The 23,292-nt window shown below is 43.2% G+C and overlaps 1 protein-coding gene across 4 annotated transcripts in view; it reads left to right on the top strand.

The window, feature by feature from the left end:
- KLHL29 (kelch like family member 29) overlaps positions 1 to 22,079 on the top strand; it is a 598,373-nt gene extending 576,294 nt beyond the window's left edge. For 3 of the 4 annotated variants that reach the window (XM_075923421.1, XM_075923423.1, XM_075923420.1), the window contains 2 exons: positions 3,274 to 3,418; positions 19,748 to 22,079. In XM_075923421.1, coding sequence (XP_075779536.1) covers positions 3,274 to 3,418; positions 19,748 to 19,931 — 329 coding nt within the window. In that variant the 3' untranslated portion in view covers positions 19,932 to 22,079. The remainder of the gene's footprint in view (positions 1 to 3,273; positions 3,419 to 19,747) is intronic. The other variant, XM_075923422.1, reaches the window with a different exon arrangement.
- The last annotated feature ends 1,213 nt before the right edge of the window (positions 22,080 to 23,292 follow it).

Here is a 23,292-nt window from a genome sequence, read left to right as displayed (position 1 = left end):
TGCATAAAGCATACACACAAGAGGGCTGACTTCAGGCTTGACTATCAACCTTAATTCTGTCATTTCCCAACTTTTAAGTGCTTCAACTTGGATAATGCTCTTTTAACTTAGTTTTGGCATTTTGTTTTGTATGTAAATATTCTGTGGGGGTTTTTTAATTAAAAGAAAAAAAATCCCTTGGAACCATAGTGACTTCCTGTGCAGAGCTGGGATCCCCAGATCCATAGTAGAGTCCTCTATCACCCCTGCTCCCTCGGTAGCTGTTGAAGCTTAAGGTGGTTGTTGTCTATCTGGACTTGCCACTGGAGAGGGATGGAGACACATATGTTGCTATTGGATTTCACAGCTGGCCCTAAAGAAATGTTAAGACTCAGGACTTTTTTGCAGGTTCTGTAGGATCATGTGATTGCAGATTCTTCAGCCCCACCCCCCAGCCTCTCCCTGTCGTCTTCAGATCCTCTCCTGCCTCTACTGACTCCTGTTCTATTGCTTCCACTGCTCTACTCATGCCCCATCCCCAGCGCCTGCCCATGTTCCCCCTCCCTTTGCTCCTGTCTTCACCTATCACTGACTCCTGCCCCATTTCTTCTTGTTTCCTACCTCCGCTCCTCCTGGCTCCTGCTTCTAGCACTGACCTGTCCTTCTCTCTTTCCACATTGCTGTCTCCTGATCTACAGCTTTTCACCCTGTCCCTGCTGCCTTTGGGTCATGCTGATTCCTCCTCTAATGAGTCAGGAAGCCTACAAAGGGACCATTGAGAGCAGAGGACAGACAGGCTCCCTCTGATACCCAGCACCACAACAATTCCTGGCAGTAGGGTTGCCAGGTGTCCGGTATTGACCTGGACAGTCCGGTATTTTCGCCTCCGGTCTGGTAAAAAAAATCAGAAAATTCCCTATCAGGAGACAAAAATACCAGACACCTGGTAATCCTAGCACACTCAGCAACTGGGCCCAGCCGCCTCCCCGATCCCCCCCCTTCTCCTCCCCACTTACCTGGTTCCGCAGGGAGCGCTCTTCCTAGACAGAGTAAGAAAACAAGATGGCCACCGGCAAAAAAAACACCCAAAGGCTTTACAGGGGCCATGCTGGTTTTGTTTTTTTGCTTAATAATTGGCAGGGTCCTTTTTTTTTTCCTCAACAACTTTGGTCTCCCCCCTTTTTTTCTCAACAGTGTTTTGTTGAGGTTTTTTTGGAGGAGGGGCGGTATATTTGGTTAAACCATCTGGCAACCCTACCTGGAAGCCAGGATAAGCAATTGCAGGTGAAGTCCTGCTCAGTCCCTGTGGCCTTGGCGTACTCTCGGTTATGTTTTGGGGGTGGCCTGTATGCACTTGGTCACACAAGGAGCCTAGGAACTGCAGCACGCTTAGTGAAGAACAGGGTGACCAGACAGCAAGTGTAAAAAGTCAGGACTGGGGGGTTAAGGGAGAATAGGCGCCTATATAAGACAATGCCCCAAATATTGGGGCGCTTCCTATAAAATCCTTGGGCAACGTGAATCTTCAGAGACTTTAGCTGCCAAATTCTAACACGCGTCTACTGTGCGTGTGTGAACTAAGATTTTTCAGAGGTTTATCAGGTGGACAAATGTGGGCACCTTTTCCCTGGAAGAGCAAAAGGGTTGTCCCTGACACAAAAACTGCTGCCCGGCCAAATTTCAAGTCCCTGCTCCAGTGCACAGAGGTGCTAGAACTCCTCGACTCAAGATCTGAGAAAAAAATTAATATGCGCAGAACAACACTCTTGTTCTTGGAAACTGATAGACTGTTTTAGCAGAAATGTTTACAAAAAATAGCTGGAGTCGAGCACTTGGCATGGGAAATATCACCCAGCATGAAGTTCCACAGTGTGTAAGTGTAACTGTCACCAGGTGGATTTGAACCTAGGACCTCTGAAGCTGAGTATAGGAACCTCTACCTTCTGGGCTAAAAGTCCCCTGGCTCCCTGCCCATCCTGGAGAGGTCTTTTGATCTTAGCTGTTGCTGTGGTCTAGGTGCCACTGCATTGGTCAGTGAACCACACTAGGTGTGTGGGTTACATAAGCATCTGCTATATTATAATAGGGATACATGGAACAAGCCAGCTAGATAAATTTCACATAGTATATACAGGTATATCCCAAAAGCGGGATTCTCTCATCTAGCAATATCCGTGGTCTGGCTGGACCATGGCTGTTCCTGGACCAGGGAATTCTGGCTGGGAGTCCCAGTGGCAAGAGGGCTAGCAGCTCGCAGCCTGCTGGGGCTGGGGCTGGGTGCATCAGCCCAGGTAGCAGGCCAGGAATGCAGCAGCCCCAGAAGCAGAGCCAGGGCCAAGGATGCAGCAACCACAGTAGCCCCAGTAACAGAGCCAGGGCTGTGGCAGCTGCAGCAGCAGTTGGGCTGGGGACACAGCAGCCCTGATAGTGGGACCAGGGACACGGAAGTCCGGACTGCTGGGGCTACAGCAGCACACCGGCCCAGCGCGTGTGTGGGGCTGGGGCTGGCCACAGAGAGGGGAGGCAAATTCCTTCATTGAGGAACTGTCAGGCCTGGAGAGTGCCGGATCAGAGCGGTCCAGCCTGTATCAAATAATCATCTGGCTACTGTACTAGAAACCTGAAAACTGTAATAGAAACCAGGTTAGGACATTTAGGGCCTAATATGTCAGAAATCCTGAGTACTCGCAACTCCCATTGAGGTCTGTGGCAGCTGCAGAGCATGTTTGCAGGAAATATTCAGGGAGAAATGTGAGGCCTCGGACAGTTTGCTTAGATATGTTGGGACCCACCCATAAGCAAAAAAGGAATTAAAAAGGTAACCTATTTTTCAATGGTTTTAAGAAGTGGGACTCTTTGCTCTCGGATTTGTCTGTACTGAACTACTGCTCAGAAATGGAAAATACGTGAGTTAAGATTTGTAGCAATTCAAAACTCTGCAACAACTTGACATATTAATTTCAGATACAAGAAGCGAGCTTTCAAAGTGACTCCATTAGGCTTTGGAGAGGATAATTGTAACTGTACCAGTTTAGAATGAGGGATGGGGGGGAGGGCGGGTAGCAGGGAATGAAGAACGTATGATGAACTTTACAAGTGCCTTTGAGACAGTTAGGAGAAAAGAGCAAAAACAAAACAAAAAACCCCACCCTCCTTGTTTTTCTTTTCCTTGCCTGGGGGGGTGGGAGGGGCGGGGAGAGAACTGTGACAACTATAAATAAAGGGAATGGATAAACAAAACCCGCTCCAAACCTGAGCCTAGAAACTGATCTCAGTGTTGCTTTCCATTGACAGATAACAAATACGCTCCCGCGGTCACTCTCAATGGGTTCATCTTTATTCTTGGAGGAGCTTATGCAAGAGCAACCACCATCTATGACCCAGAGAAAGGCAATATTAAAGCAGGTCCCAACATGAACCACTCCAGGCAGTTCTGCAGGTGAGAAAAACCATTAAGATTGAATTAACAGCACCACAGTATTTTCTTCTGGGGAAAAGAACCAAATACAGAAAAATAATAGAGTGGCAGGGGAAGGGAGGCGTATACAATATGTGTTTATTCATCTTCATTTTATATATATTTAGGGATGTAATATTTTCCTATAGGAGACTCTGTTGAGTGCCCTTGTGCAGCAGTCAGAACATTTGTCAAGCCAGATGAAGGCTCTGTGCCTCAGTTTACCTTTCTGTCCCCTGAGGCTGATAACATCCACTTCACATGGGGATGCTGTAAAATGTAAATCACGTTGGCTAAGTACTTAAACATCCTTGAAAGAAAAGGGCTCTTTCAAAAGTGCACACTCAGTATTGTTACTGTCTCTTTTTACTATACAACCTGCTTATTGCAGCTTCCTGCTCATTTTTATGAGCGTGGCCCAGCATGCACAGCTGACTGTAAATGTTAAAAACCGGATGACAAAAATAAAGCCTTGTCATGATTTTATCTACTAGCAGAGAACTACGGACATTTTTAAGACGTTGCATTAAACACGAGAGAGAGTGAAGTGCTGACATTCCTGTGGCTTTGCCCCAAACTTAAATGCTGATCTTGGCACGAGCCATACCCTTGCTCGTGGATAGTGCTCACTACAGTTCATGCACAGTAGCAGGGTCACTGGCACTTTGAAAGCACCTACAGTGCCAATTACAGGGGCTAGCACTGGAGCAGGTTTGCAGCTATCAGTACATTCACAGACCATCCATACAAAAGAGCTAAATTGGACTTGCCTATCAAATCCATAAAACACATTTGAATGGAAGTAAAAAACACCAAGTTTTTCAGTAGAACTGAGGAATCGCTCCCCCTTTAACCACGGGACAAGCTCCACACCACGTGTGGGGCAGCTCCAGAGAGTCTACAATGGGCAGAGGGGGAAAATCCTCCGGCGGGGGCATCTTTTGCTGACTTGCCTCTGGTTTTGAACTCTTCTTGGAGTCACTACCATCAGCACAGCAGCAATTTTTGGTGTGTGCATGTGTGTGTGTGCAGCACACATCCCTGCTGGACTCCTTGTGGCTGGGGAAGGCGTGGGATAGAGTATAGCAGGCCCAGGCACAGTGGGCTGGGCGTAGCATCCTCCCACACGCTCCCCACCAGTCAGTCACAGCAGGGCAATCACTTAATAGGAGACATAAACTGTCCACTCCTATAGTGGGAAGGGTTATTGACGGTCAGAAATGGAGCTGGAAAAGTTACTAAAGCAGTGGGTTGACAGTGTGGTGACTGCAATGTAGGATCACAGTCTGGAGAACTTGGAGTACATGGATGTATTGAGTAAAGAGGTTAAACCAGCATAATAATGTTGCTGTTGTGGTTATAAAGAAAACCATTCAGTGTTGTTCACTTTTGTCCTTTTTATACAGGTTGTACCTCTCTAGTCCAGCACTCTCTATTCTGACAACATCCATGGTCCAGCATGATTTTAGTTAGCTGGATTGTCCACTTAACATGGGTGTGCCCAAGTTTCCCGTGGTCCCATAAGGTTGGTTACAGCCACCAGTCTTAGTTCTCAGTGTTCTGTGCTGTTATTGAGCTCTGATTTACCCCTAATTGTCTTCTAAGAGCCCAATAAGCAGTGGAAGTGTTGGTAATGTTGCTAGACAATATTGACCTCCCACATACTCGTCTGGCACCAGTCAGGTCCCGAGGGTGCCGGACTAGAGAGGTTCAACCTGCAATATGTAAGAAAGCGTCTGTAAAAAAGTTTGGTTGTCTGTAATTTTTTTCTATTTTGTCCATAAAAATCATGTTCAGCAGTTAGCAACCCTGCACTGGAGATGCATTTCCCTATTTTGGGTCTGCTGGAACAGACCTTATTAATCATGTAGAGATTCTTATTTATATGACAATGGTACCTAGAGACACCAGTTGAGATTAGGGCTCCATTGTCCCCAGCACTGTAACATGCAGTGAGAGAGAGCCTATGTTTTGAACAGCCTACAGTTTAAATAACAGAGGGCAGAAGGGAAGACAGCACAAAGCGAAGAAGCAACTTGCCTGAGGTAGGTCACACAAAAAAGATCAGCAGTTAGACATAGAAGCCACCTCTCCGGGTCACCAGGGCAGCTCCTTTGCCATGCATCACTGGTAACACTGCCTAAACATTTACATTTTTAAAAACTCCTCTTGGATTGTATCTTTGTTGACAAAATAAGGACAGAAAACACCTTCCAAAGAAGCCATTTCAAATGTCAGTGTCACATTTTTTTTACATTGGAAAGAGCACCCTCTTTTTGACTGCTGGGCTGAATTTGTCCTGCAGCATATAGATTAAAAAAAATCACACACCAACTTCCAGCCAATACCACTGTGTTCCTGCTGCTTCTGTGCTAATTACAGATTTCCTCCTTGTTAACAAGAGTGAAATTGAATTGAGGAGAACCCCACTGTGTTCAGACAGTAGTTAATGATATTTTTCTTTAAAGATTGTAAACCAGAAATAAAGGGTGTGATGCAGTTTACATGAGTTGCCTTGTTATCTAAGCTTTAAATAAAAAAAAATGAAGAGGTTATTTACCAACATTAAAATTAGTCACATGTTAGTGATCCTCCCTCAGTCAGGTTCACACAAAAACCTAGTTTGTTGGGAGTAGTTTGTGCACTTCATTTTCATATTTTAACCAGAACTTTTTAATAACTAAAAAGTGCATGGGGGGAACCTGTCCTATGTGTAGGGTGTGTGAAAAAGTGTAAAAGTCAATTTAAATCTCTCTTTTAATGAAAATTTACAATACATTTTTGAGGTCCCCAAATCATGAGCAAAGGAAGTGTCAATTTCAGAATGCCTTTGGGACAAAGATTAATCCCATTATAGACGGTGGGACTTTTGGTGTGACCCGAGTGGCTTTTGTGCATATTGAAAATCTCCTACTCTGTATGTTTAGGGTGAACTGAATCTTAAGTTTAGATTTTCCTGAACAGCATGAAAATGTGTGTTTAGCCACATGATCATTGTCACGTTGTTAGCCTATATTTGTACTACTGGATATTTGGATGCCCCCAACCACACACTCTGCTGCAGTCACAGATGACAGCAGCAGACAAGGGCTGGGAGCTATGATTATCGCTCTGTGTACTGTCCTGATGGCCACCTCCCTTCATGCTGCAAAAGAGTGGGAGAAAAAAGCTTCCCCCGTTCCCTATAGCTCAGAAGTCCTTCCTTTGCAGACAGAGATCCTCCCTTTCCAGTTCACCCTTCAGGGGTTTATTTTTCTCCAAGCAAAAAGAATACCGAATGTGCTTCTGTGTATGATTAAAAATTCCATATTCCTGCTTACTTAGAATTCAGGCTGCATGCAAATGGAGCTGCCTTACAGAGAATCTCCACAGGGTAAAAGCAGCAGCACCACAGTGGTGCCAGCAATGATTCCAGAGAAGCTAATTTTGTACCAGCAATTCCCAACAGGCACAGGAAAGCAGTTTCGTCCTCCTCCTCCTCTAACTGAGCCAGTAAGATTTGTTATAGGGCTCTGCCGAATGGGGATCCAGAATAAAACTTCAATGCAGACTGAACAGCACAACCACGGTGGCACTGGGGTGGAGGGTTTTTTTCACCTTTTAAATGAATTCTGGGTCCTTGGGCAATGAAGTGTAACTTCACTGCTTAACTAATGGGTCTGCTAACATGTGGCATTGGCTGCGAATCCCTAGCCTATTCATTTCCTGTTACAAAGTTGGGATAGAACTTCAGACACTGCAATGGATTAGAGCATAGATTGTTTGGAGACAAATTCCCCAGTGGATGGGGGTATAGCGTATGGTTTCTTAATAACTGCCTGCTTTTCAAGCCCACAACTTTAAAAGCTGGCTTTTCAGCTTGCAGTGTCACTTTTTCAACAGCTGGGAGAAACGTGGCAGAGAGGGAAAGCCAAGGTCTTCTAGCAGATCTGGAAGAGAATGTGTGGCCAGGACTTGGGGCAATGGATATCTGATTAAAATCACAGCAACAAACTAACAACAACAACATGTAATTTATATAGCAGTTGATGTCCTGAAGGAACTCACTGTGCAGTAAAGCATAACAGCTATACAAGTAATACACAGAGTCCCCTTTGGTTACTACTAAAATGCAACCACCTCTGGTGTGTAGCATGGCAGCTGTTCAACAGCCCACAACACCCTGCACAACAGTTTAGAAACACTGTCCAGCTGACAACGCTGGGGAAATATAGTTAGGTAGAACATAATTAGAATGTGGCCAGGGCACCAGCACTAATAATGCTACTACAGTGCCACTACCAGCACAATTTTCATGACTACTCATGGACTGGACCTTGATTTTCTATCTAATTTGAAAGATAACATTTATAGCAGCCCAGGGACACCTAGCATCACCTACGGAAAATTTGGGTATTGAATCTCGAGTCTTCTAAAACAGCATCCTAGCTTCAAACATGTGCAGAGGTTAGCACAGTTACCATGGTCAGAGAGAGTCTTGTAGAGATTAGCGTCCATTAAACTCTAGCCTCCAAATGGGTGTTCCGTGGTATCCCAGCCGAATATTAACCTGGTGTGTGTGTTTGCCTTTTAGTTAGATTTTCCTAAAACCTAGGGGCTCGTCTACACTGGCCCCTTTTCTGGAAGGATTTAAAAAGGATTTAAAAAAATCCGCGGGGGATTTAAATATCCCCCGCAGCATTTAAATAAAAATGTCCGCCACTTTTTTCCGGCTTTTGAAGTAGGAATAAGACCCTCCGGAAAAGGGCACTTTTTCCGGAGGATCGGGGCCAGTGTAGACGCTCTTTTCCGGCTTTTTTAAAAGCCGGAAAAAAGCGGCGGACATTTTTATTTAAATGCCGCGGGGGATATTTAAATCCCCCGCGGATTTCCCTACGACGACTGGTGAAATTTACATGCCCCTTCCGGAAAAGGGGCCAGTGTAGACGTAGCCTAGTTGTTTGTGGATTAATTTCTCACTTGTAAATACTTGAAAGAGGAAGGCTTTTTTTTAAAGTAATTCTATGTATATTTACCTGAGTCTTTAATTGTCTACTTGGGGCTGTTTCAATTCAATCAATGTGTGCAGATCTGTGCTCATTCTCAGTAGATCCATGTTCTAAAAACTGTTTTGACATGTTCCGTTAACCAGAATATGATGTAGAAGGACAAGCCAATTTAAAATGTCTTTTTATAACCTCAAAAAGAGCTAGAAAGATACCCTCCACACACAAAAAAAGTTTGTGAATTTCTAGACAAGAATGAATGTTTATGACCAGTTTGTATCGGGAGTTTTAAAAGTCTCAGGAATTATAGTAACCTTTAACTGTATCATCTTGTCCTGCTGTCTTGTGTAACCCTCACAAGCTAAGAAAGGTTGGGCCAGGTGAGTTCTTGAATGGGAGATCTCATCAGCATCCTTGTCCACAGCAGCTAGGTCTGCTAACTAGCTGTATTCCCTTAGCTTGTGAATCACTCTGGGAGGTAGGTGGTAGATCGGTGTCTGGAAGCGCGTACGCACGCGCACACACACACAGATGATTCAGGAGGTGGCATTCTTTCCCCTGAGCTCCTACTGAGAGAGTGCTTCATCATGAAGCAGCTGGGCTGCTGGAGTTGCTCTCTTTTGGCCCCTAACCATCTTTGAGAGAATGTGGATGTTAACCCCAATGTCATACACAAATTTCAATTTAGGTCATTGATATTCTGCTGAACTAGGGCCTTGGTTATGGAAAGCACCCACCGTGTGCTCACCTGCATTTCTGAATAAGGAATGACTTAAGCCTACCTTTAAGTATCTTCTTACATCCGAGCCTAAATGCTACCTCTCTGAAGATGCACTTGGATAAGATAGAAAATACAGGAAGAATATAATGTTTAGGACAGGAAATGACTAACTGGCTGTAACACAAGTACGTGATCTCAAAGAAATTAGCACCATTCTAGGGGGACTCAGACGATTGTTCACAGAAGCAGATGATCAGAAAAACAAGATGGCTCGTGCACCAAACATAAGCTCTCACACTAAAAACCAGGGATGGAATCCTAATGCATAGCTCTTGCACAGCATTTCTGCAAAGTGCACTAAGTGCCTCTGATGAAATGTTCTGCGGGTGAGTAGAGAGTAAAAGAAAAGCTAAGGTCTAGATTTACAGAAGTGCCTAGGTGCCAAAGTTCCAGTGTTAGGCTTCGCTGTGATTTCACAAAACTTCTGAATTCTAAACTGATGTGATGCCTAGGTTTTTCTAGTTAAAATTTCCCTGGGCACCTAACTTTCTGCTGCAGAGCATGTGCATTGCTAATTTCCTCTAGCACCCGGACCCTTATCTGCCACCTACCTCCCAGAGCGATTCACAAGCCAAGGGAATACAGTTATTTAGTGGTCCAATTCACCTGCAGGGCCTAATCTGATTGGTTTGTTTAAAGGCTGCCTAACAGAACAGTTGTGGGGGTAAAGTTCCCTTCTACTGCCTAGCGCAAATGTTTGGTTACTCCTCTGGGATGTGAGAGACCCCCTTGTTACATTTCCCCTCTGCCAGGGAAGTAATTTGAAATAATGACCTGCCATCGCTCAGATGCGTGCCCAAATACATGGGGTTAGGGTTGCCAGATGGTTTCAGGGAAAGAAAAAAAAACATGCCAGGAAAAAGTTATTGAGCAAAAGAAAAAAAAAGTGCCCCTGAGAGTTGTTAAGCAAAAAAAACCCCCACCATGGCCCCTTTAAAAACCATATGGTAAGGCTTTTTGGCCCTAACAGGACACCTGCAGCCACCTGCCATCTTTCTTCCCTGCTCCGGACTGGACAGCTCCCCAGTAAGCACTGGGGTTGCCAGGCTTCCTCCATATTGAGCCGGATAGCTCAGGATTTTTCACCTCGTGGACGGGATAAAATCAGAAAGTACCAGACATTTTAGGTGTCTGGTATTTTTTGAATTTTTTTTACCAGACAGGAGGCAAAAATGACGGACTGTCCGGTTCAATACCGGACACCTGGCAACCCTACATGGGGCTATGGGATCTTCTGATGTTGCTTGGTCACTCCCATTGCAGCTTATCCCTGGTAGATAAAGTCTCAGTGGGACTGATGCTGGAGCCTGGAGAACAGAGCCCTCAGCCAAAAGCCAGTCTCTCTGCTCCAGTGCCTCTCATTATTCATCCACAATGGCACAGCTTCAACAGGAGACTGAGGGAGCCCCAAACTAAAATGCCCCTTAGTGCAATATTTAGGGCACTAACCTGGGAAAAAGGCAGATTACGATTCAAACGCAGTCTCTGTATTTGGGGTGAGGAGGCTTGAACTGGGGGCGGGGGGTCCTCCCACGTCTAGGTGAGTACCTTAACCCTAGGGTAAAAATCAGGAAGGCATGTCTCCTGGCTTCTTGCAAAAACACCTCCGGGACCTAACTCAGAATGTTCACAACTGAAAATCTCCCACAAAGGTAAGAGCTTCCCTGAGGAGAGCTCCACGCTGCAACTGGAAACCCATGGCTGACTCGTGTCAGCTGACTTGGGCTCACGGAGCTCAGGCTGTAAGGCTGCAAAATTATGAGAGAGATATTTGGACTCTAGCCCAAGGCCAAATATTTGCATTGCAACTATCCAGCTCCATAGCCTGAGCCCAGAAAGCCCAAGGAAGCTGACACGGTCCAGGTGTGGGTGTTTAATTGCAGTGTAGACATACCCTTTGGCCCATTGGTCTGATGCAGTATGGCAGATTGTTCTTTTATGTTCTCACGGGCCATTTTAAATAAAAGGAAATAAACCCTTGTGTCAGGAATGCAGAGTAGAGATTGGAACCAGTCTAGCACTCAGCCCTCCACAACTCTGTCTGATTTCCAAGTCAGAGCTGTGGAAAGTACCGTATTTTCCGGCGTATAGGGCGACTGGGTGTATAAGACGACCCCCTATCTTTTTAATTAAAAGATAGGGTTTCATCTTATACCCCAGCGCCCCTCCGCCTCCTTTGCTCCCGGTGTCCCTGGTCTGCTGGAGATGGTCCCCAGCAGACCAGAGGCACCGGGAGCAAAGCCGCCGGGAGCAAAGCCGCCAGGAGCGCCTGGGCTGCCCCTCCCCCCCGCCGGAGCCCCTCCGAGGCTTTCAAAGCCGCGGAGGGGCTCCGGCGGGGGGGCATCCCAGGCGCGCATGGGCTGCCCCCCCGCCGGAGCCCCTCCGCGGCTTTGAAAGCCTCGGGGGAAGCCGGCGGGGGGGCATCCCAGGCGCGCATGGGCTGCCCCCCCGCCGGAGCCCCTCCGCGGCTTTGAAAGCCTCGGGGGAAGCCGGCGGCGGGGCATCCCAGGCGCGCATGGGCTGCCCCCCCGCCGGAGCCCCTCCGCGGCTTTGAAAGCCTCGGGGGAAGCCGGCGGCGGGGCATCCCAGGCGCGCATGGGCTGCCCCCCCGCCGGAGCCCCTCCGCGGCTTTGAAAGCCTCGGGGGAAGCCGGCGGGGGGGCATCCCAGGCGCGCATGGGCTGCCCCCCCGCGGCTTTGAAAGCCTCGGGGGAAGCCGGCGGGGGGGCATCCCAGGCGCGCATGGGCTGCCCCCCCGCCGGAGCCCCTCCGCGGCTTTGAAAGCCTCGGGGGAAGCCGGCGGCGGGGCATCCCAGGCGCGCATGGGCTGCCCCCCCGCCGGAGCCCCTCCGCGGCTTTGAAAGCCTCGGGGGAAGCCGGCGGCGGGGCATCCCAGGCGCGCATGGGCTGCCCCCCCGCCGGAGCCCCTCCGCGGCTTTGAAAGCCTCGGGGGAAGCCGGCGGGGGGGCATCCCAGGCGCGCATGGGCTGCCCCCCCGCCGGAGCCCCTCCGCGGCGGCGCGGAGGGGCTCCGGCGGGGGGGCAGCCCATGCGCGCCTGGGATGCCCCCCCGCCGGCTTCCCCCGAGGCTTTCAAAGCCGCGGAGGGGCTCGGGGGGGGCAGCCCATGCGCGCCTGGGATGCCCCCCCCCGCCGGCTTCCCCCGAGGCTTTCAAAGCCGCGGAGGGGCTCCGGCGGCGGTGCATCCGGCGTACAAGACGACCCCCGATTTTGGGGGGATGTTTTTTAACATCAGAGGTCGTCTTGTACGCCGGAATATACGGTAATTTCACTTGAAGATGGAAAAGATACCTCAGTTATGAAAAAATTAGGCTTGTGGATTAACACATTTAACTCAGTTTTAGTCACACTGCTAAACAATAGAATACCAATCGAAAATTTTTAAATATTTTGGTTTTCTACATTTTCAAATATATTGATTTTGGTTACAACAGAATACAATGTTTACACTGCTTTGTATTTTTATTACAAATATCTGTACTGTAAAAATGATAATAAACAAAAGAAATAGTATTTTTCAATTACTCAGACAAGTACTGTAATGCAATCTCTTTCTCATGAAAGTGGCGTTCACAAATATCGTTTTTTTGGTATGTTACATTACTGGAATCAGAAAACAATGCAAAACTTTAGAGCCTACAAGTCCATTCATTCCTACATATTGTTCAGCCAATAGCTAAGACAAACAAGTTTGTTTACATTTATATGAGATAATGCTGAGCACTTGTTATTTACAATGTCCTGAGAAAGTTAGAACAGACATTCACATTGGACTTTTGTAGGCAGCATTGCAAGTTATTTACATACCAGAACATTCGTAGATACCTTCATGCTTCAACCACCATCAGAGGACATGCTTCCATGCTGACAACGCTTATTAGAAAAAGTGTGTGTTAGTTAAATCTCTGACTGAACTCCTTGGGAGGGAAATGTATGTCTCCAGCTCCGTTTTATCGGCATTCTGCCATATATTTCATGCTATAGTAATATTGGATAATGACGCAGCACATTCTTTTTTTAGAACCATTTCTAGGTTTGACAAAATGTAGAGAAGGTATTTCTAAAAGTAGCTAGAGCACTTGCCCCAAGGTATCAGAGTCTGAAGTGCCTGCCAAACTTTGAGAGGGGTGAGGTGTGGAGTATGTTTTTAGAAGTCTTAAAAGAGCAACATTCTGATGTGAAAACTACAGAACCTAAACCACCAAAAAAAAAAATCAACCTTCTGCTGCTGGCATCTGACTCAGATTATAAAAATGAACATGCATTGGTCCATATTGCTTTGGATTATTACTGAGTAGAAATCAGCAGCAGCAGGGACACAAGTCCTCTGGAATAGTGGTTGAAGCAGGAAGGGACATGAATCTTTAGAGCATCTGACATGTAAATATCTTGTGATACTGGCTATTACAGTGCCATGCAAATGCCTGTTCTCATTTTCAAATGGCCCCGTGAACAAGAAGCGTGCAGCTTTATCTCCTGCAAATGTAAACAAAATTGTCTGATTGATTGCTTGAACAAGAAGTAGGACTGAGTGGGTTTTTAGGCTCTGAAGTTTTACATGGTTTTATTTTGGAATGCAGAATTGTTCGTACATACTACAACATTTGTAAGTTCAACTTTCATGCTAAAGAGATTGCACTACAGTACTTGTATTAGGTGAATTGAAAACTACACTTGTTTTTTACAGTTTAAATATTTGGATCCAAAAATAAAGTAAGCTCTGTACACCCTTCTGTGTATTCTATGTTATAATTGAAATCAATGTATTTGAAAATGTAGAAAACGTCCCAAAATATTTAAATAAATTCTGTTAACAGTGTGATTAATCGCACGATTAAGCAGGATTACTTTTTTTTGTTCACCTGACAGCCCTAGAAAAAAATTACTCTCAGCCCTTTGGCACTACCATGACTACTTGCATCTCAGCTGTTTTCCCCTTACTACAGCTGCTGTCCTCGAAAGCAGACATAGGGCTTCTTGCTTCCACAGCAAGGTTCTTATGCTTGCAGCTGTCTTTCTCTTTAGGTTCTGACAGCATGTAATCACTTAGTGTTAATGGCACCGAACAACACGTGTGCATCCTAATTATTGTGATTCTTCCTTTCTTCATATACCAGCTTTAGCTGAGAGGGGATGTGAGGGGAAGAGCAATATTAGGAAAAGTGATCAGCATACATACCACTTTCTTTTCACCTGCCTTAAAGTTTTGGACAGCCCTTAGAGCTAGATTAACAAGAGGGGCATATGCTCAACTACCTAAGTTCAACATATAGGCACCACTAGATCCTTAACTCCACTTAGGAGAAAAATCAAGAATTGCCTCTCTCCTTGTGGGTTCCAGAACCAGCTAACTCCAAGCAGCAGTCATTTAAAGTGTCAAGAAATTTTACCTCTGCGTTCTATCTGGTGTCGTCGTGTGCCCAGTCAATATGGGGAAAAAACTGAAATCTTCTATTATTATTATTATTATTGAGGTTTTTAAAATTTTAATATCCTCTTAAATCTCCCTGAGCATTTCACAGTCACCATTCTGGTCAGGTTGTTAAGAGTATAGCATTAGGGATATAGTCCCATTATTAGAGCATGCAATTGCTATCTGTAGAGATTCTATGGTACAATTTGGTTCATTTAAGGTTTGTACTTTGTTTGATTCTACACTTTATTTTAGGTTTCTTTCAATGCCACTCCCCCACCAGCATGACCTCTTCTGTCCTTTCGATAGATTTTATACCCTGGTATTCTGATGTCCCAAGTTTCTGTGATGCCTATTATATCAATATACTCCTTTGGTATGAGGCACTGTAGTTCACCCATCTTATTATTTAGACTTCTAGCATTGGTAGATAAGCACTTTAAAAACTTGCACTTTTTAGCAGTCTGCCATTACATGATGCAATTGAATGGAACACTTTCATTTGACTATCATTTTCCACCTTTTCCTTCTTACTAGGTGAGAGAATCTCTATTAAGAGACCTTCCCCTAAGGGGTATCTCTCTCTCCAACCCACATGCTATTCTGCACCTATAAGCTTCTTCCCCACCCCACCCCCCTTTAGTTTAAAAACTGCTCTACAACCTTTTTAATTTTAAGTGCCAGCAGTCTGGTTCCATTTTGATTTAGGTCCCTCCTGCATAGGCTTCCCTTTTTCGAAAAGTTTCTCCCGTTCCTATTAAATCTAAACCCCCTCCTCTCCATACCATTATCTCACACATTGAAACCCTGCAATTCTGCCTGGACAATTGGCTCTCAAACAATGCTCCCATGAAGGTCCTGAACTTCAATTTCTTTCTTGGTAGCCTAAAACTGGCCTCCAAGACCACTCCTCCCACCCTTCCCTATGTCACCGGTACTTACGTGTACCACAACCACTAAATCGTCCCCAGCACAACACTTAAATCTATCTTGATGTCTCAAGATATCCACACTATCACCTAGCACAGGAAATGGGTAGGTGTCACCTGATTAAATTAACAGGCAGCAGGTTTAAAAGAAACAATAGGATATACTTCTTCCCACAATGCACAGTCAGCCCACAGAATTTGTTGCCAGGCATACTGTGAAAGCTAAACCTATAAGTGAGGCCAAAAAAAAGGAGGGGGGAAGGCAGTAGGAAAATTGGTCAGGGATACACGACCATGCGCCAGCCATCCTTAAACTCCAACAGAGATGGTAGGTGGTCCATTGGTCCGATCCAGTGTGGCCATTTTTATGTTCATATTATATCTCTTTGAGACTTTAGAATGTAATCTTTTCTAGGGCAGAGCTGAAGGCTCCATTTGGCACTGGTCACCCATTGTACAGAACTGTGCCCACATGCCTTAATCCCAAATGCAGCTGGCTAAGCGTGTCTTGTGTTCTTTAGAAAGTCCACGTTATTTAGTTCTTAGAGTTCCACCTGTCCTAGATGCTTATACATAATAGACTGCCATGCTACTCATAGCAGTTACTTACTAGAAGCGCTATAACAGTAGTACTCGGAGTCCCAATCAAGTTTGGGATCTCTACTATGGTATGCTCCGTACAAATACATACTAAGTGAGCTTCCCTGCCTGTCAAGTTTACATTTTAAGATTATGGTCTTTCAAAAACTTGTGCGCTTCAGTAGCATTATTCCTTACATAAAGATACATCTATGTGTAAGAATCAGGTTCAAAGGCAAGAGGTAAGCAATCAATAACTAACAAATGAATGGAGGGATTTGATTAAATGAAATCTGTTTGCAAATTCTGGGTTTCAGTCTAGGTCTATTTTTATGTTATTTTATTTTGACAGACTAGTTAGGTTAGGTAATATCTTTTATTCATAGAATCATAGACTACTAGAATGGGAAGGGACCTCGAGAGGTCATCAAGTCCAGTCCTCTACACTCACAGCAGGACCAAACACCATCTAGATCATCCCTGATAGATATCTATCCAACCTGCTATTAAATATCTCCAGTGATAGAGATTCTACAACCTCCCTAGGTAATTTATTCCAGTGTTTAATCACCCTGACAGAATGTCCAACTTAAACCTCCCTTGCTGCAATTTAAGCCCATTGCTTCTTGTCCTATCCTCAGAGGCTAAGGAAAACAATTTTTCTCCCTTCTCCTTGTAACACCCTTTTAGATACTTGAAAACTGCTATCATGTCCCCTCTCAGTATTCTCTTTTCTAAACTAAACAAGCCCAGTTCTTTCAAGTCATCCCTCATAGGTCAAGTTTTCTAGACCATTAATCATTTGTGTTGCTCCTCTCTGGACCTTCTCCAATTTCTCAACATCTTTCTTGAAATGTGGTGCCCAGAATTGGACACAATACTCCAATTGAGGCCTAATCAGCACAGAATAAAGTGAAAGAATGACTTCTCATGTCTTGCTCACAACACTCCTGCTAATGCATCCCAGAATCATGTTTGCTTTTTATGCAACTGACGACTCATATTTTAGTTTGTGGTGCACTATGTATGACCCTAGATTCCTTTCTGCAGTACTCCTTCCTACACAGTCGCTTCCCATTCTGTATATGTGAACTGATTGTTTCTTCCTAAATGGAGGCCTTATGAAACTTTATTCTATTTACCTCAGAACATTTCTTCAGTTTGTCCAGATCATTTTGAATTTTGACCCTATTCTCCAAAGCAATTGCAACCCCTCCCAGCTTGGAATCATCTGCAAACTTAAAATAAGCGTACTCTCTATGCCAATATCTAAATCATTGATGAAGATATAGAACAGAACCGGTCCCAAAACAGACCCCTGCAGAACCCCACTTGTTATGCCCTTCCGGTATGACTTTAATAACTACTTTCTGATAACGGTTATCTAGACAATTATGCACTTATAGTAGCCCCATCTAGGTTGTATTTCCCTAGTGTATTGATAAGAAGATCATGCAAGACCATGTCAAATGCTGTACTAAAATCTATGTATTCACCATTTCTCTTTATCCACAAGACTTCTTATCCTGTCAAAGAAAGCTATCAGATTGGTTTGACATGATCTGTGCTTTACAAATTCATGCTGGCAGTTACCTATCACCTTATTATTTTCCAGATGTTTGCAGATGAATTACTTAATTACTTGCTCCACTATCTTCCCTGACACAGAAGTTAAACTGACTTATCTGTAGTTTCCTGGATTGTTCTTATTTCCCTGTTTATAGATGGGCACTATATTTTCCCTTTTCCAGGCTTCTGGAATCTCTCCCAACTTCATTGTCTTTTCAAATATGATAGAGGAGGTATCTGAGCCTTTAACTATCAGCTCCTTGAGTATTCTAGGATGCATCTCATCAGGCCTTGGTAACTTGAAAACATCTGACTTTTCTAAGTAATGTTCCACTTTTTTATTTTAACTTCTAAATCTACTCCATTTCCACTGCCATTCACTATATTAGGCATCCTGTCACCATCAATCTTCTTGAGGAAAACCAAAACACAGAAGTCATTAAGCATCTCTGCCGTTTTCAAGTTTCCTGTTATTGTTTCTCCCTTTTCACTGAACACTGGACCTACCCTGTTGTTGGTCTTCCCTTTGCTTCTAATGCATGAGTCTTGGACCAATAAATGTCTGTTGGTGAGAATGACAAGCTTTGACACACAGAATTCTGGCACAAGTTGTATCAACAGCTAAATAAAAGTATGGGCGGATAAGGAGTTAATACATGTTGTAAGAGACCATTCAGGATTAAAAGGGCAGTTAATACCTCGCCAGTTATAGGACAACATAGAGTTATAGTAGGTTACAAAAATGTGTAACAAACCATCAATCCATTGTCTGCAGCCAGAATTTTTGGTGTTAGTAAGGGATTTGAATAAAGCAAGTTTTGTACCAATATAAAAAGAGAGAGAGACACATTGTGAGATTGTAAGTCTCTGTAGAATAAACAATTTGCCCTCAACTAAAATCGCAAGAAAAATTGATATGACAAAAACACCAAAACACTTTTTCTCAAAATGATCACTCCATAGCTGACCTCTCAGTCCTCATCCTCACCAGCAATTTGAACAGCACCTTCAAAACTTTAGTCTGGGAATTTACATTTCTATGTGACTTTTCAAAAATTACCACCAGTATTTCTGTAAATACATTAGCAAAGTCCCTTAAGACACAGGGCAGACCAGCTGATTTGTACATACGCTCGAATCAAATGTTTCAAGTAGCCCATTTCCATCCTTTCAGATTAACAGTTATTTTGACCAGGTCTTCACTTGTATTTATGTGTGTAAATAACTTATATCAGTCTTGTTTGCATCCTTCCCTCGTCCGTTTTTGATGCAGTTTTGTTTTTGTCATCACAGCCTGGTTGCTCGGGAAGAAACTGTTTCTTGTTCTTTGCGTTCTTTTTTCAGAGGCATTTTGGTTGAATGTTTTCTTGCACTGTCATTTTCATTTTCCCCATCCTTAGATGGGGGGATTCCTCTTTAGAGTGCTCAGTATGTTTCTTATTTCTTCATAATGAGATTGATGACATCTATGAATGTACTTTGTGTTCAGCCAGTCCAGTCAGTGGCACAGAGCCTCTGCAGGGTAGTTTGCTTTATTTTGTAAAATATTTAACATTTGCAAAGTTATAAAATGTGCTGACCTTTTTGGTATACTAGGGCACTCAGCTCCCCCTCCCCAGACGCTGTTCAGAATCCAGAGTGATCAACTGGCTTTCTATGCATTCTGTAATCCTTTCTGCCAAACAGCACTCACTCCAGCAACCATCTACCAGCAGTAAGAAGTGTTTCCGTGTCTAAGGCCAGGTATACACTGGACTCAGAAGCTCGGCATAAGTTATGCCACTCTAGCTCGCATAGAATATGTAGCTGGAGTCAGCTTACTTAAGCCAAGCATGGTGACATCCCCACAGTAGGAGGCAGTTAGGAGCAAATGCTCCCTTACTCCTTGCAGGCATTCAGCCTTCTCAAGATGCAGATGCTCCTAATTTTAATAGTTATCCAATTAGTGTCGTGTTAAAAACAGCACTAAAACCTATGAGAAATGTGAACTGTTTTACAAGATATTAAACAAAACTTTTTTTTTCTTTTTGTGTACAGTGCTGTGGTTCTTGATGGAAAAATTTATGCCACTGGAGGAATTGTTAGCAGCGAAGGACCTGCCCTGGGGAATATGGAAGCTTATGATCATAAGACAAACACGTGGACACTTCTACCGAATATGCCATGCCCTGTGTTTCGACATGGCTGTGTAGTAATTAAAAAGTACATTCAGAGTGGGTGACACTACCAAGGAGTTGGATGGTGAAACTGATTTTGCCTGCCAAAAGCAGGCAAGGAATTAAAAAAGCTATCACTACAACAAAAATATTAAATAAAATTAGAAGAAAACACGAAAGCAACCAACGAACATATTGCTCTAAAGTTTTGAATATTCTCTACATTGAATGTAGAAAATCATCTTCACCTTTTGGTGAACAAGGAGCAGAGCGCTCCGTGCTATGTAAGATAGTGTAACTTAATAATACAAGTGTGTCACTAGATGTTGTAGTGGCACTTGTTACGGATGTAGGCTTTTGGTCAACCCAGGTGCAATAGAATTTCACATATTTTTTAACTGGGGGAAGAGAAAATCTGCATTTTACTCCTAGAGCGCAAGCTTGATTCTTAAAATAACTGTGCAGAAGATTAGTTTTACTATTACACATTAGGCATCAGGCTATTTGAAAGAAGGTCAAAGTGTCCTTATCACTTTGATTCCTACATTTGTTTTTAACAAATACATGCTTTTCAATACCAATGACTGAGATATATCTTGTGTGACAGCTGGCGTAGGTTGATGTCAGTCTTCCATCAGATCAAATAAATACTGCAGTGCTCTAGAGCAGAGCCAAAAAAGGAGAGAAAGAGAGAAGAGAATGAATTGGTGCCCCCACATGGCAACGGGTGTATGTTGGGAGTGGAGGGTGGTTTCTACCCTGTTTTCTACTGTATGAGCAAAACTTGACAGTACTTGCAACCTCTAATGCAATAGTTTTGTTAAAATTCCAGAGGCATTTTCTTGATTAAACTAACCTCTTTAAAATGTTCTGATTGGAATCATGTTAATAAAACAATATGATGTGGGATTTTCACATTTTCAATAAGTTACTTAAGAAGATGCCTCATGTTGTTGTGGTTTATAGACTCACTTTTGGGTCACGTAATCAAAGTTCCTTATGTTGGAATATATGCCACTATCTTTTTCTTTTTAAATTACATCTAAGAGGTCATCTTTAAAAAATCTCCAATTAAAAAGTATGGAAGACTTGATGCAAACTTCTCTCATTGAGAGGCATCAGAATGAGAATGTTTCAGAATAAAAGCACTGAAATTTTAAACACATAAATTTAAATCCCATAATAGAAAATGCATTGGGTGAAGCCCAATATAAAAAAAAAGACAGAATGATTACTGTGTAGAGTTGTAAGTACATGCATAGCACAGGGCTTATATTTTTATATACATATTAAAACATTGTCTATCCAGAGAAGCATTGTGATGTGAAAATTCTTTATAAATTTGTAAATGGAATAATCAAATGGGAGATGAGTAGAGAGATATTATGGCAGAAATAAGATTTACAAAAAAAAAAGGGGGGGGGGGGAATAATCCTAAGCAGCAGATTTGTCTGATTCTTTCCAAATAGTTCTGCAGACAGAGCAAGAGTTACTATATTTGCCTTTACAGTTTCAGATTCTAAATGCCATGGTGGTAATTCTGTGGAGAGATTCCTTTACAGAATGTGTGTATGAAAAATATTATGGTCATTGTCCAGTTGAATTTGATACCAAATATGTTAGCCTTTTTGTATCACAGGATGGCTGGTTACAACTTTGGAGAAAACAATGCAGATGGCTAGCCAGTCACCTTGAAGTTATTTTATTAATAATTGTTTATAAAGGAAAATAGTATGAAATTTGTATCTTGCAGTATTTAAAAATGATGGGCTTAGGCTATAGGGTGACTCACATCTCTCTCATATTGATAGTGAAGTTCCAAACCTTTGTTATGCAGTTGTTTTATTTATTCTTTTAGAGGAAAAAATAAGCACAACAAAATTATATACATAAAATGTCATTAAAGTATTTATGTCAAACAGGGTACAAGTGTGAACCTAAAGATTGGAGCACAAGTTTCTAACTGCCTGGGGCAGGACTAATTTTAGTGTTGGTGTGTGTCTACCTCCAAAGGAGGTGCTAGCAGTCAACAAGACCTAACACATTCAACATTTCCAACTTAGCTTATTTCTTCATTTCTCACACTGGAGCAAAACTGGCTATTTCTGTGACTATTATAAAACAACCAGGGTTATCTGTAATGGCATTGTATATAGTTTATGTTTACTGTTAAGTTCTTGTTATATTATAATAAATATATTTATAGATCTAGATTCATCATTCAGATTGGATTAATTTTGTTATGAGTGAACAGGAGGTGATGCCACATTAAATGTTTTCATTAATTTTCCTTGCAATCATGGATGAAAATGCTTTTGTTCCAGCTGGATCTCTCTCATTCATTTTTCTCGCCAGTATTTAACTGATACTAACTTCCAACACATCTGTATTCTAGTTCTAAAAAAAAAGCTTATAAATAACTCTCAGATCTATTTATCTAGATTGCCTCCCTTCCCTACTCTATTTTTTCCAAACCTCTATTAAGTAAAGAGCCGGAGGGTTATACAATTATCTTGAAGCTTTATCTTAAAACCTTACTAAACTGCTTTATTTAAGTGAGCCTGCAGTTGTGCTACTTGTTCTTGTAAGAGGCGAAAGCTACTTTTGCCCTGTGGTCAAGTTCCTTCATATCTTGGGAGTGGGAGTTGAGCAATCCATAAAAGGACACTTGTCTCCAAGAGCACTGAAGTGTAACAGTTCATGGTTCCTCTGATGTTTTACTAGTTGTCATCTGTAAGATGTAAAACACTGGATTGGGAACTAATGAGGAGACAAAAATAACTAGTCCCAGCTGTCTCTCCACAGGGAGAGATAGTGCATTGTAGTGGAACACTTCAGACCTATAGTAAGAACAAACACCTGTTATATACATTTACGTAAATAAATTACTGCATTTGTCTTGCTTCATTCAGATTGCAACTTCCAAGTAATTACAAGCTTGACTGCAGTTTTTAAACATTTTTGTTTGGCCTTAGTGTAGCAGGTTGAACAGTGCATGAAGATTACTAAAAGCCTTACAATTTGGTATTATACACCGTGCAACAATCCAGACCACATAAGGTTGAGTTGCCAACTTTTTCATCAACAATCTAGAAAAGCGGTCTCACTCAGCATTGGTAAATAATAATGTGATAGGATGAGCAAGATAGAGACAACATGCTTTACTTGTATATGGAATTTATTTTAGTTGTCCTGTGGGAAGTCAGCAGAGAGTCTGTGCTAAATGAATCATGTACACAGCTCTGACAAGGGGTTATATCCTTAAAAGCTTTTAGAAATTCCATGGAGAGGCTGGCTCAGTGGACTGACTGGTAATGATACAGACCCTTTCACCTCTTGTTTACTAGTATGACTCTTGGTCAGCTCACTTGGGACTGAAAGCTACCATGTAAGGGATGGTTCACTGACTCCTGAACATCACATACT

This window comes from Pelodiscus sinensis, chromosome 3, assembly GCF_049634645.1.
Source record: "Pelodiscus sinensis isolate JC-2024 chromosome 3, ASM4963464v1, whole genome shotgun sequence".
Classification (NCBI taxonomy): Eukaryota; Metazoa; Chordata; order Testudines; family Trionychidae; genus Pelodiscus; species Pelodiscus sinensis.
This window is presented reverse-complemented; position numbering and strand designations above follow the sequence as displayed.